General features: G+C 35.7%; 2 protein-coding genes and 1 non-coding gene across 3 annotated transcripts; 1 reads left to right on the forward strand and 2 right to left on the reverse strand.

Annotated features, from left to right (window-relative positions):
• Positions 1–2,240: 2,240 nt before the first annotated feature.
• TRNAL-CAA (transfer RNA leucine (anticodon CAA)) lies at positions 2,241–2,326 on the reverse strand. Its single transcript has one exon. It is a non-coding gene; the product is annotated as a tRNA-Leu (tRNA).
• An 823-nt stretch (positions 2,327–3,149) lies between these two features.
• Positions 3,150–6,178, forward strand: LOC110777926 (uncharacterized). Its single transcript, XM_021982503.2, has 2 exons — positions 3,150–3,880; positions 5,491–6,178. Exons 1-2 carry the CDS (start codon positions 3,422–3,424, stop codon positions 5,851–5,853), a joined length of 822 nt encoding a protein of 273 aa, XP_021838195.1. The 5' UTR covers positions 3,150–3,421; the 3' UTR covers positions 5,854–6,178.
• Positions 6,179–7,947: 1,769 nt separating this feature from the next.
• LOC110777925 (vesicle-associated protein 4-1) lies at positions 7,948–13,105 on the reverse strand. Its single transcript, XM_021982502.2, has 7 exons — positions 12,598–13,105; positions 11,348–11,418; positions 11,083–11,164; positions 10,349–10,467; positions 8,677–8,754; positions 8,468–8,587; positions 7,948–8,286 (listed from the first exon to the last, which is right to left on the reverse strand). The coding sequence occupies exons 1-7, from the start codon at positions 12,911–12,913 to the stop codon at positions 8,224–8,226; spliced, it is 849 nt and encodes a 282-aa protein (XP_021838194.1). The 5' UTR covers positions 12,914–13,105; the 3' UTR covers positions 7,948–8,223.
• Positions 13,106–14,709: the final 1,604 nt, after the last annotated feature.

Genomic DNA, 14,709 nt, shown 5'->3' on the forward strand with positions numbered 1-14,709 from the left:
TTTGGTACGTTGATGTTGAACCGGATTACCGGAAAGATAAATCGCACTTACATTATCACAATACCCAAGGTAGCTTTGTGGACAAGACATTGGAGTTCCAAGAGTAGGTTGCGAATCCAACATGATTCAGATACAACATTAGCAAAACCCCTCTATACTCGGCTTCCGCACTTGAGCGGGACAAAGTAGGTTGGCGTTTAGACGACCATGAAATTAAATTATCGCCCAAAAAGACGCAATAACCGGATGTTGATCGGCGTGTGTCAGGACATCCCCCAATCTGCATCAGTATATGAGACCAAATCATGAAAGGAAGATGGATAGAGATGCAAACCATGATCCAGAGTACCCTGAATATACCGAATAATCCTTTTGAGAGCAAGCATATGCGTGACTCGCGGTGCATGCATATGAAGATAAATCTGTTGTACGACATAAGAAATATCTGCTCTGGTAAAAGTTAGGTACTGAAGAGCACCTGCAGGACTCCGGAAGTGAGTTGGATCCTCAGACGGATCACCTGCGGAAGCACTGACCTTCGGGTTTGTGTCAACCGGAGTTGTGGATGACTTGCAAGATGACATACCGGCACGTTCAATAATCTCCTTGGCATATTTGCGTTGTGAAAAAAACATCCCACCCTTGTGACGTGTCACGACAATGCCTAGAAAATAATTTAAAGGACCTAAGTCCTTCATAGAAAATTCCGAGCCAAGAAGTGCCATAATAGAACGCCGGAGAACATAAGCAGTCAGAATAATATCATCCACATACAATAAGATATAAGCCATGTCGTGGCCCTTGCGATAGATAAATAAGGAATGATCAGACCTGCTATTATCATCTCCCTACTTTTGTGAGTCTTGCTTCTTACCTTGTTCTTTCTTCCAACAGTAGCAAACCTTTTTTATATGACCAGACTTGTTGCAGTAATGACATGTCCTAGTCTCTTTGTCTCTAGACTTGGACCACCCCTTTGAGTTATCACGGCCTTTGGGACCCTTACTCTTGCTTCTTTCACGATTCTCAACAACAAGAGCATGTGAATTATCAACTCTCATATCCTTTCTTCTAATCTCAAGATAGAACACCTTCTGGAGCAGAGTTACTAATAGTCACAACCAAGGCAAAGAACTCAACAAGAACAAAGCCTGCAATTCATCACAAGAACAATCTTCATAGTAGTTAGCTTGCTAATAATATCCTGAAAGTCACTCAAATGCTCGATCAGAAACAGACTTTCCACCTTTCAATTTCAAATTAACAAATCTCTTGATTAATGAAGCTTTATTTTGTGCGATCTTCCTTTCATAAAGACCTTCCAATTTCTTCCACAAATCATATGGGTCGGACTCCTAAGACACATGGTTGAAAATGCTAATATCAACCCACTACCTAATAGTCCGCAAAGTTCTCCTCTTTAACTTTCCCCAATCTTTCTCTTCTATTTTCTCTAGTTTTTCAGGTTTAGAAATGGTGTCATCGGCTTTTGTGGTTGTTTCAATTGGATCATACAAATCTTTGCAATATAGCAAATCCTCCATCATCTGTCTTCAGATGGAATAATTGGTTGATGTCAATTTAACCATTGAACTACCTCCACTACAACTAGTAGACTCCAGAACAATGATCAAATTAACACCCCGCTCTGATACCAACTGAAAAGACCATAGTAATATATCAATTACCCACAAGGATCACCTCCAAGACAATCAAACAAACAATACAACTCCAATACACCATAAATAATCCACCAAACAAATAACCTAGCAATCAACCAATAATGGACAACAACAATAATCAAATGCGGAAGAACAAAATGCAATCAACGCACACGAATTAAACGTGGAAATCCCCTTCGACGTAAAGAGTAAAACCACGGGACTTGTGAGGAGTACACCCTTATCACCTTCTCTTATTACGATAAAATTGAGGGAAAAGAACCCAAATCAGACATACAAAGGTTCACAACCCACCAACACTTCCATACATAAGAGATGAACAATTAAGAGACAAGAGAAGAAGAATAAACCAGATCTCAAAACGTGGGTTATGTTCAGCAGTGACCACAGATAAACCAGAGCTCAAAATGACGATCCAACCGTTCAAAATGAGACCCTATTTATCCTAAACAATCTGACTAAAAATCAGCACGATCTGACCGTTGATTCTCCGGCAAACGACAATTTTCTGATGACTGCCTTGAAAGCTACGATCCCCTCTCTTCTCTTTGCTTCTAATGTCAGAAGTGGGATTTGAACCCACGCCCTCTCTTACGAAGACCAGAACTTGAGTCTGGCGCCTTAGACCACTCGACCATCCTGACTACATTGAACTGTTTCAATTAAGAATGTATACTTATAAATAAATATTTAACTTAAACATTCCATTCTCCAAAATATTTAATTTAAATTGGAAAAACAAACGAAAGAACGCAACTACGATGGTGCAGCGCGCTGCACCTTCCACTGGTGGAACGTGTCACCGACAGTCATGTTGCCAACAAATCCCTCACCCAACTTGAACTAATTATAGAATATACTTTTCATAACATTTGATGTATATATATAAAAATAAAACACAAAATCATGAATTCATAGTATCTAAATTTAACAATTGGACCTCCACTTCTTCAAAAATAAATTAAAAGCCTCCCCTAAGTAATATCGAACGCATTAACTATCGTATGTATAGGCGATTGTGATTCAATTTTATCTGCATCTTAACTATTGTATTTGTAGGTGATTGTGATTTAACCTCGCTTATATCACCAACTACTGTATTTGTAGGTGATTATGATTCAATTTCGTTTACATTATTAATTATTGGAGTCCGGATCCTCTAGAGTTTTAATAAAACTCTATAAGGTGGGGTTTTATCTAAACCATACATTTAAAAATCAATGACTCATATTGATCAGAAAAAATAGGGAAACTTTTGGAAAGATAATATTTGAACCATTAATTTTTCATTCAATGGTTGATATGCTCAACTCTATTTTGTAGAGTTATTTTAGAACTCTAGAAGATCCAAAACCTAATTATTGTATTTGTAGGTGAATGTGATCGGAATTGTGATTGGATATCGTCTACATCATTGACCCAATGTAGGTATTTTAGACAAAAATATTCTTCCCTTGTAAAAACTCAACACAAAATATTTGAAGATCTTTATTCTTATATTCCATCTTTTTTTTCCCTCCTTTCTCTCTTCTCCTCACAATCCTTCCTCCATCCACAAATCCAAGAATCCAAAACCCACAATCTAAGAAAACCCAAGATTTTCTTTTTCATTTCCTTGCATTCACGTATTTCTTTAATATTTTCTAGACCAAAAAGAAAAACCATTGATTCTAATCATCTTTATTACAATATTTCTCTCCTATCTCCTACAGGCCATAACGACGTGGTTTTGAATCGTAATGGCTACCCGACTCATATCCTGCTTCGGAAAATCCGGACGGTCGTCGAAAAGCAATAAAAACGACGCGGCAGCAACGGCGGACGAGGCGGTGGAGGAGCAAAGGAGAGGAGGAGACGGCCCCGTGTTGGTGGAGCTATTCTCATCTCAAGGATGTAAGACATCCCCGGAAGCAGAGCTTCTTATATCTAGATTGGGCCGAGGTGATTTTAATTTGGATCGACCCGTTATTGTATTGGGCTTCCATGTGGATTATTGGGATTATATGGGTTGGAAGGATCCATACGGGTCAAGTCAATGGACTGTTCGACAAAAGGCGTATGTTGAGTCTTTACAACTTGATACCATGTTTACCCCTCAAATTGTGGTACAAGGTGGGGCCCATTGTGTTGGTAATGAAGAGAGTAATCTTCTCTCTAATATTGCTGCTGCTCCTAGATTTCCTTCACCTAATTTTCAGGTTAGTTCTAATTTTGATTTCATGTCATTATTTCTTGCCCTAAATAACAAAAAAAGTCACCCCTTTGCGCAATCAAATTTACATAAGTTTGTTGTATACAAGAATCGAAGATTACAAGTGTTCCATACGAGTTTTTTTCTTTTGGACACATGAATAAGTATATGCATGCATTTTATTGTTTTGTTGGATTTTTTTATCATCGCAAACGAGCCACAATGTCCACAAGAGTAATATAAAATAACCATTAGGAGGGGGATTTGAATTTGTAACGTATAATACCTACCTAAGCCCTCAGTCCTAAGTGTATTAACGGTTAATCATTAAGTCAGAACATCATTAGTAGAGATTGTTGGTTATAAACCTAAATCATTATTTACAGATGGGAAATGTGGGCTAGGCTAATAGCTCAAATAATAAGCTTCGTACTGTATTAGTACTGGGGTAGTTTTGGTTTGTTGTGTTAAATTGTTTTAGCACTTAGAAAAGAACAAAATAAGAATATTTAGGCTTAATTTCTTTTTGTTGGAAACTATTTCGGTTTATGGCTTTATGCTATGTATGTTGTCATGTTGATATGCTATGTAAAGGAAATGTCAACTTCATGCAATAAACAATGTTTTTATAAAAATAATGTTGGCAGGCTACTTAACTTTATGTTGTATGCACGAATATCAGTTGATTTAAAAGCTACTCTGTAATATACTAATAAAGTTTAAATATTAAATATTTCATGATGGAGTAATACTTAAAAGCCTATACTTTTTCTTTTCTTTTTTTGATGTAGAGGGATTGATTAGCTAACTAAAAGACAAATGATGTAGAGATTTGATATCAGGTTATGGATATCACCCCTCACGACTTTAACCAACTAAATTAGTTGACATTCATATTTAGAAATATATGTGCACACGCGCATGATATGTTTGTATGTTTCTTGACCACCGTCTTTAAAGAGAAAGCAAGAGAAAGATAGCATGTAGGGAGATGGATTAATTGTTTGTTGGTACTTGTATGTCGATCACTAGCTAATCCCATTTTAAATAGGGGTAGCTAACCTAAAAGGTCAATGGGTTATGGGTCAATGCATACTTGTCATTTAAACGGGAAAAGTCATAGTCTAACCAATGGGTAAGTAACCCGACCCATCTTCAGTAGCCTACATATCTTGACAGTTGACAGTTGACAGTTGACAGTTGACAGTTGACAGTTGACAGTTGACAGTTACTAGCTCTTGCATGCATTTAGAAACATAGTTAGTGTACCTAATTCTCCAATCACTCAGTCTCATATGTAGTACTAGCGAGTGACGATCAGGTAAAAACGAATGTAGTGAGCATTATATATGCAGAGAGATGAGATTTAGTTGAGAACTAGGTAACTTTGTAACCAAATTTTAGTTGAGAAGTAACAAAGTAGTAATTAGTTCCTCTACCTTTCTGAAAGTGATGTGATACTAAAATCTGAAAACAACTTATGAAACTAATATTCATATTCGATCTGTATAAGTAACAAGTTAAATGAGAAATGAGAAGTTATGAACTAGTTTATCTAATAGATGAGATACATAGATAGCTGAAGTATTAAGTAAGTAAAATTTATGTGTGGAGCAGGCAGACATGAAAAGACCAACAACAGAAACCTTGGAAGTTTCGCTATCAGGACAAGTTCGGATGAAGATAGACCATCAGGGAGCAGACATTATGGTGGCATTGTACGAGAATGGTCTAGTCTCAGATTGCCCAAAGGGTGAAAACAAAGGCCGAGTCCTATCTAATGACTTTGTCGTTAGGAGACTCGAAAAGCTATGCTCCATCAAAGACACTTCCTCCAAGAAGAACATCTCTGGGACTATCAACTTCACGCTATGGGACAATTTCAACAGCCACAAGTGTTGTATGGCTCTGTTTGTACAACAGAACTCCTCCCATCATATCTTTGGTTCTCAGAAATTCGACCTTCCTAATGATCTCTGATTTTCTAAGACCAACTTCCATGCCCATTTTGTTCTTTAATTTGCTCATATTGTGACTAGGAGATGTGTTGTTTTAAGGATATATTCGAAACATGATGATGATCCTAATTCCTAAGCCATACCAACAGCTGGTTTTGTACAGAGTTTCTATCATTTGGGTTTAGACTATGTTTTAATATACCCTTTCCGCCTTTCGGTTGGTTTTGTACCTTTGATAGTCTGCTGCATTATGCTATGTGCATATGTTAAGTACGAATACATGATTTGCGTATTCATGTTTATTTTTCTCCCCAGCTTCTAATAATTAGCACTTGTTGTTTTGTTCATTTGATGTTCCTGGTGTACAAATTCAAATTCTTCATGTTATGTTTTAAGGATCCGAAAAAATGCATATTGTATTAGGAATTTAGAATACCCTTCGCACAAGGGAAACATATAAAACATACTCCATGGGTATATAACTAATATAAGAATTAAACCAAGAGCAGAACCAAATAGATAGCATTCAGAATGATATTTTACCTTCTAAAAAGTATGTATAGAAAATATCAACTCTTGAAAAGAATTGGATATGTTTACTTGTCAAATAAGGTCTTCTCATACGCTTAGGTTCTGTTTAGTTCATCTTTATTTAAAATATTTTAGATCAAATTTCCTGATTAGTTTGAAATGATTGATATTGGGTGACACAATCTAATTTGCAATTAAGTTTAACGAGCAATAGCAATTTCACCTTTCCATCAGAAAGAAAATTGAAACAATAATGAATTTCAAGATCCTATCAGTTTCTGTTGATAATATTCCCTATAATGTGCATCTCTTTAACATGTTTCCATTAGGGGAGTACTATACGCAGCCTGATTTTACTTGGCGCAATCCTTTTTACTTTCATTTTTTTCATTCTAAAAAAAACTCTACCCTCACTTTTATTATTTTCTCTCAACCTTTTTGATATTATTTTAGTTCAAATAAATTTGATTTTTTTTAGTTTCAAGTATATCTAATCAAATTAGAATAAATATTTAGATTGCAATGGACGATATTTTTGACTTGGAATTGAAGTAATTTTCGTTCTTTTTCGTTCTTTTTAGTGTTTTCATACAACTTGTATGAAATTAAAACTTCTATTTCGTATAGATTGAACAAAATGTAGTTAACTATTTCGTACAGGTTGAACAAAATATAATTAATCATTTCGTACAGATTGAACATAACAGAACTAAGTGTTTTGTATAAATTGAACAAAATATAATTCCGTTCAAAATTGAACATAACATAAATGAGTTCTATCATCACTACTAATGTATAACAAACAAACACTACATGACCAGTCGACAACTCTTTCATTATAGACAATAGAAAGAACTAGTATCATCAATTTGTTCAATTTGTACGAAACACTTAGTTCTATTATGTTCAATCTGTATGAAATAGTTAATTATATTTTGTTCAATCTGTAAGAAATAGTCAATTATATTCTGTTCACTCTGTACAAAATAGACGTATTTATTTCATACCAATTGCATGAAATGCTAAAAAAACAGGAAAAAAACAAAAATTACCTCAACTCCAAGGTCTTCCAAGTCAAAAACATCGTCCATTGCAATCAAAATATGTATTCTAATTTGATTAGATACACGTGACACTAATAAAAAATTAAATGTATTTGAACCAAAATAATATTAAAAAAAATTGAGAGAAAATAGCAAAAATGAGGGTTATGATTTATTTAGAAAGAAAAAAATGAAAGTAAAAAGGATTGCGTCAAGTAAAACCAGGCTGCGTTTAGCAACCGTGTTCCATTATCTGTTATCTTAGAGAGACACAGGAGTACTAAGTTTTGAAGACGAGGCGTTCTGCATCATCAACAATCAATAAACATAATTGAGATTGCCACAAACATATTACAATTAAATCAGTAAATAAGAAGGTTGGCCACAGTTTACAGGAAGTTAGAGGATTCCCCATTACCACTGCAAATCACATTCAAGGTTGCGCTATACTAATGCGAAAAGGAACCTCAACTGTAATAGAAACTGAGATTCACATAACGATAGAACCTTAATCATAAAAGTATGATTATCCCAATCCGAAGTTTCCACAAATAAGAATAGTTTCATTGAAGCCCCACCATAATATAGCAATCATTTTTCATAAAGCAAAATTCAATATCTACAATGAGAATTGAGAAGAATAGGTACCCTGATTTCCATCGCAAGTGATGCTTTCAACAACAAATTAAAAAAAAAGGAAACAAAGCAGCCAAATTATTATTGACTGTACACAATGATGCTTTGCACGACGATCCAAGTATAGGATTGCAAAACATTATCTAACCAAAGATTACACTTTACCCACAAAACTACACACTTCAAACGGATAGATCCACTGCTTCGCCCTGCTGCTGTGCCAGATATTTTTCTCTGCGCTCTTTCTGAAGCTCAAAATAATAAAACAACATCATTTGTAAGAAAACAAATAAACAAATTATCAAATAATATATCTGCTGGATGTTTCTTCCGAGTTTGTGTGGGGGGTGTTCGTGTTCATGTGCGTGCAACTAGTGTGTGTAGTGGGAGGGGGTCAAACTAATTTAAGAAGACCTATGTACGCACCCATTCATCTATGACGAGACCTTCACCAACCACCTTTGGACCATTATCTGCTGGAGGTTTCTTCCGAGTTTCAACAGCAGCATCAGCTTCAGCCAATTGGCGTTTCAGCTTTTCCAATGCCTAAAATGAGCATGAGATTCATTCCAAATAAGTGTGACAAATTTTGCAAGGATCATAAACACTTGAGGAAAATGAACAAGGAAGCTCACCGAACTAGGACGGTCAGGATCCAAGAATATGGCGAGTAATACACGTTCTATGGTGGCCTGGTCCCTTTGCTCATCAAACTGCAGGAACAATGTGATGAGGAATTACAGAGGTAATTCTGAAGCTTTGTTTTTCACAATTATCTAAATACTAAAGAATACTTCAGTATACTTTATTCTAAAGATCAAATTGCCCATAGGCCAAGAAACAACAGTATACTTCATACGAAGTATATTACAATAACATTCTTATTTCTAAGTTTCCCCTTAACTAATTTTACATCTTCCTATGTAAACCATGGTATGCATAAGAAGATGTATTTCCTCTGCAAGTATGCTACGTGGACTCTGCTACAAGTATATATATCAAGTGTACAAGGCTTGATGTATATGTTTTATAGACTAATTTTCCAAAAATCTGCACAAATTTTGGCCATATTGTAATGAACAAGGATCCATACAAAATTGAAGAGTTAAATTAAGAATACTATGTAACACAGCTAGCAGTTATAAAACAAAACAATCTCAAACTCCAACCCATTACGAGATGTCTGCGCGCTTTCTGGAAGGTTACATATGACAAAACTACCCCCTCCAGAATCATTATTCAAAATTCTAAATGGCTGGCAGCTGGAAGCAATATTCTGCTTCACAGATACATGAGCATGGGCTACAGAACGAATACCTGAAAGCAAACAACAGTTTCCGCGATAAAAACATTTCATCACGCATTATGATAGATTTGATGATAATCATAAACCACTTCCTATCACTCATCGCAGTCAAGCATAATCAAACAGCTTACAAGCAGAAAAGACTTTTTTCCTACATTATCGTATTCAAGATAAGGAAATAACTTCAAACTGCAACTTGTTAAAGGTCTCCACAAGATATGATTGACTGGGTTATCAAATGAGGGGACATCTGCAGCAGGATAATCTTGTCCAAACTAAGTTTTGGCCACGCCAACATTTTGAAGGGCGGGAGCATTTCCAATAACTCATGGACTAAGGTATCCTATGATGAAGAACAAATGATTCCAAGCACCCCACAAAAACTTCGCATCAAAAGGCTGTAGTAAATTAGTAACCGAGCAGTCATATCGACGAAAAAAATTACATAACATACAACACATGGCACATGATGATCCTAACCATTGCTTACTTTTTAATGAATTCATATATCAACTCCTGAAGGCAACTACTTACAACAATACATGAAAACAGTCCAAAATATGAGTTTCTGAACCCAGTAAGCAACACTGTAACAAACAATTCAGTTCCCCCACCAACATAAGGTTAACATATCTACGTCAAAAGCCTATAACGCTCGTATCTTATAGATAGCATTCTAACTCAATTTGGTCAAATATCTACTTTCAACTGGATGAGTCAAATGGAATTAAACTTCTAAAATCCCAAATTTGTAACTTTTGGGACCGTTGTGTCTCATTTGCTGACAAAATCAAAGAAAATAGCAAACTTTCATGATTTTCTACTCCATGGAGATTTTAGAATGTTTTCACTTTTCAACAAGTCATAACTTACAAGTTATAACCAATTCTAATAATCAATTACTCAAGTAACTCAGAGAGTATAACTCCAGCAATAATACAAGCAAAATTTAAAGGCCAGATAAAATTCAACCACTGAGGAAATGTATGAGCTATCCTCACCAGCTCAGGTGCATATTCTGTTTCTTCTTTCACCTTTAGACTCATAATCTTAAATTTGACTTTCCTCTTGAGGTCTTGCATTTTTTCGTTGTTCTCAGGCTGCTCCATGAACTTAAAGACTGCCAATCTCAAAACAAAAAAGAGGGCTTTTCTCCACGTAATGTCCTTGTGTTGTTTAAAATTCAATTTCGTACCCTCGCTGTTAGACAATTCCATACTATACCCTTATGGTTTTAAAACTATATAAGCTTATCCTTGCTGTCAACTTTGTATTAAACAATCTATTAGTGAAAGATTAAAAGTGACATACATTGTAATGCTTTAATTTGACTATTATAAGCTGGTGGAAATGTCCTTCCAAAAAAGGGCTGCAAGGCAGCAAAGGGATAATCAAAATATGGTATGAAAATTCCCACCAACCCATAACAATCTTGTTAAATTGAGTAAACACGCTTAGTTTTGTTTAAAACGCTTCTAGTCTTTCACTAACGATTTAATGAACTTGTCAATTGAAAATTGAACGCAAGGATAACGCTTATACAAATCTAAAACCATACTGATACTGTATATAGATTTTTCTAGAAGCGAGAGCAAAACGATGAATTTAATAAAAACACAAGAACATTATGTAGACAAACCCCCCAAAATGAAGTACAACAAAGTAAGTAAATGAAACCCGAGTGCCAAAAAACCTTATTGTCAATGAGAATAAGGAAATGATTATGGCATATTACCAGTTGCTACAATACTTTCTCCAGGAGCAAGGATGCCACCAGGTGGGCGCATGTAGCAGCTTTTTGGTGCAGTTGTTTGAAACTGAAACAATGATGGTGCAAAATAGACATTTCAATTGTATCGAAAATTTGGAAAGCCTAGTCAGAGATTAGAATTACTAATTGAAAAGTCTTCCTTCAACTTATTACTTGATTAAAAAGACACTTGACAATTGCAAATGCAGAAAATTCTGTCTGCCACAGAAACAGAAAATAAAGGGAGTACCTTGAAAGCTACATGGGATTTGCTGGTGTTCTTAATCTTCACTGCACTCTTAACTTGTTTACCCGGTTCATCTTAATATCCACAATACAAGCAACACGTTAGACAACAACGAGCAAAAGAGGGAGACCGAATCATGTTCTAAATTTACATAAACATTTATTTATCTTGCAAATTCTAACCTTCCCATTTTAAAGAGTTTACCCCCTCCCACAATCTCCTCCCCACCCCGGCTCCCCCCAACTAAAGCACAAGTTAACTTGTAGAAACGGCTTTTGGACCCTATACCTATAAAGTACTACCTCCGTTTCACAATACTTGCATCATTTCTTTTTTCACGTATCCAATACGCTTCTTTGAACATTAATATCTCAAATTGCGTATAAGTGAAAATTATAAAAACTTGAAATTTGGAAACTTGAAATTTGGAATTCTCGAATTGATACGAATGTAACAAGATCTCACTTGACTATGTTTATTCTTACATAATAGTGAAATAATGATTGTCAAGGTTGGTTGATGACTAGTGGACAAATGAGAAACGATGCTTGTATTGCGGAACGGAGGTAGTATAAACTGGATTTTGTTTCTCCATTTCAATGTTCCATCCCCGATATTAATCATACTGATACAGTGCAACAAAATTACTAAGGCATGATATGATAACCAACTTCTCTTTTTAAGAATGGTTATCGTGGCTATAGATGTAAATTATGTTATAGAAAATTAGAAACACAATTAAGATGGGCAACTCATTCACTTAACAGAGAAACCAATATTGCAAGCTTTGTCGCTGGTCTCAAAACAAAATCACCAACCTAATACAGTACACCAAAACTAAAGCGAAATCGTATAGGCGAAACTCCAGCAGGAAATTCATCTAGAACACATGGAGGTTGACTCTCCTGTCCCAACCTCAATAGTCAACACATCTTAAGCCATTAACTTAAGCAACCATGAAATCAAAACCTCGAATTGTATCCGGATATTTCCTAAACACCCATTCAAGCTAATGCATCATTCAAACAGAACAAAATGTCCTTTCAAGTTCAATTATTCCTTTACTCAACTACTTTTACACACAACACCAAAATTAACAACATTCATCCTTATATATGCCAAACAGAATTTGAAAATATCAACTTAATTCAACATTTCATAAGCTAACTTATATCTTACACAAATTAAAATTCCAAATCAACCAAAAAAATTCAAATAAAACTTGAAATCAGAGGAAGGAGAACTAAACTTACAAGGAAAGTACAAATTGTTCGCAGGATCAAGCCGAAGACGTCGTTTCGCCGGAAGTAAAGAACGCGCCACAGAAGACACCGTCGGTTTCGGCTTCAAAACACCATTAATTCCACCGCCACCACCACCGATCCCCATGTGATTAGCATCATAATTAGAGCGGTAATTTTGGCTACTATGATGAAGTTGTTGAGTAGAAGAAGACGAAGAAGAAGTATGATTATTATTATTGGTAGTATTTGACTGCCAGAATTTACAAAGCTTCCATAGCTTCACTTCTGAAGTATTGTTACCTCCGCCGGAAGACGCCATGGACATTTCGCCGTCGATTACAATAATTTAGGGTTCCGTTGATTGAAGTATTGGAATCTCCGGTTAAAATGAGTGGAATTTTCTCTCTCCTCTGAGTAATAATTTCGCCGTGTGGAAGAGATTGGCAAGTTGAAGAGAGAGAAAAATGGGACAGTTCAGACTTCAGAGTTGGTTACTCTCTTCTTTTTTTTCTTTTTTTTTTTGGCCCTTTAATTTTTTTTTGTTTCTTTTAATTAGTGGTTTGCTTTTCCGCGTTGGAAAATACGGAGTAGACGATGGGGTTGAAGTTAAATTGACTTTTCGACCTCTTCATCCCGTTAAAAAAAATGTTTATCCATTGCCTTATCCGGATATAGACCTTGTTCGGCAACACTAGCGGTAGCGGGTAGCGATTGAGTAACGAGTAGGTGTTAGATTAGCGGGCAGCGATCAAGAGTAGCGGGTAGCGGGTAGTTGTCAGAATAGCGGTTTATAGAATTTTCATAACAATAATGAAATAATCTATACTAATATATTAAAAGGCGTTTAGGAAAACGTATACCTCCTCCTTATACGCCACGTCACCGCATGTAGCAAGGATCGAACATCAAACCTCATGAATTAAAGTTTCGTTTCCTACCATCTCAACTAGCTACAATATTTGTTATATTTTCCAATATAAATGTAAAATACAGTCTTTTAACAATGGGCACATGTTTACAAAAAGTAAATCCCGGAGCAAAGCCCGGGCCACACACTAGTTATAACATATTAAAAAGGTGTAGAAAAAATTATACTTATACTGTTATACACATATTTTTTGGGGGACGTATTCAAATTGTGACTTTATGATACTTATCTTCGTATATGTTACTAAATAACCTTTCGTTTCGGATACCCTTTGTCAACAAATATAAGACGGAGTAATTTCTATTATATGAGTTTTAGTAAAAAAATAGCGGTTGAAATTATAATAGAAATATGATAGAATTTTTAATGATAATAGAGAGTACGGAGTAGTATAAATGAATAATATTTAACTAGTGAAATGTTTAAGTTACAATTTTACAAAGTACACAAAAACACAAATGTGGCCAAACCTTTTTTTATAAAAAAAAATGCTATAAGTAAAAGTCAAATATTAGTATAATACAGCAAAAAAAAAAAAAATTTGAATGGAAAATTACAACCAAAACAACACACACTCAACCGCTACTTCATTCCTAGACCGCTAAAAAAATTTAGCGTTCCACGTAATTTAACCAACCACTACTTCCTTCGCTACCCGTTATATAGACCGCTAACTTGCCAAACACCCTTATTTTTATCTAGTAGCGTTTTGACTTGGTCAAAACGCTACCCGCTACCTCAATCGCTACCGCCGAATACGCCCGTAGCGGCTACCTTTAGTGGTTGATTAGCGGGTAGCGGTTGGCGTAGTGGGTAGCGGCCAAGGGCGTGTTCGGCGGTAGCGTTTGAGGTAGCGGGTAGCGTTTTGACCTGGTCAAGACGCTACTTGTAAAATTTGGAAGTGTTTGGTAAAGTAGCGATTTAGGTAGCGGTTAACGGTTGAGGTAGCGGTTGGGTAGCTTTTGTCAAACGTTAAAATTAGTAGCGTTTAAGGTAGCGGGTAGCGTTTGACAAATTTATAATAAAGTTTTAAATAATATTCTTGTTTTTATTTTTATTTTTATAATATCAACCGCTACTTTTACCGAACACTCACATTAGTTACCGCTACTTTGACAGCTAACCGTTACCCGCTACTATTCACCGCTACTTGCTACTTTAATCGCTACCCGCTACTCAACCGCTAACCGCTA

The sequence above is a fragment of the Spinacia oleracea genome, chromosome 4 (assembly GCF_020520425.1).
Source record: "Spinacia oleracea cultivar Varoflay chromosome 4, BTI_SOV_V1, whole genome shotgun sequence".
Lineage (NCBI taxonomy): Eukaryota > Viridiplantae > Streptophyta > Magnoliopsida > Caryophyllales > Amaranthaceae > Spinacia > Spinacia oleracea.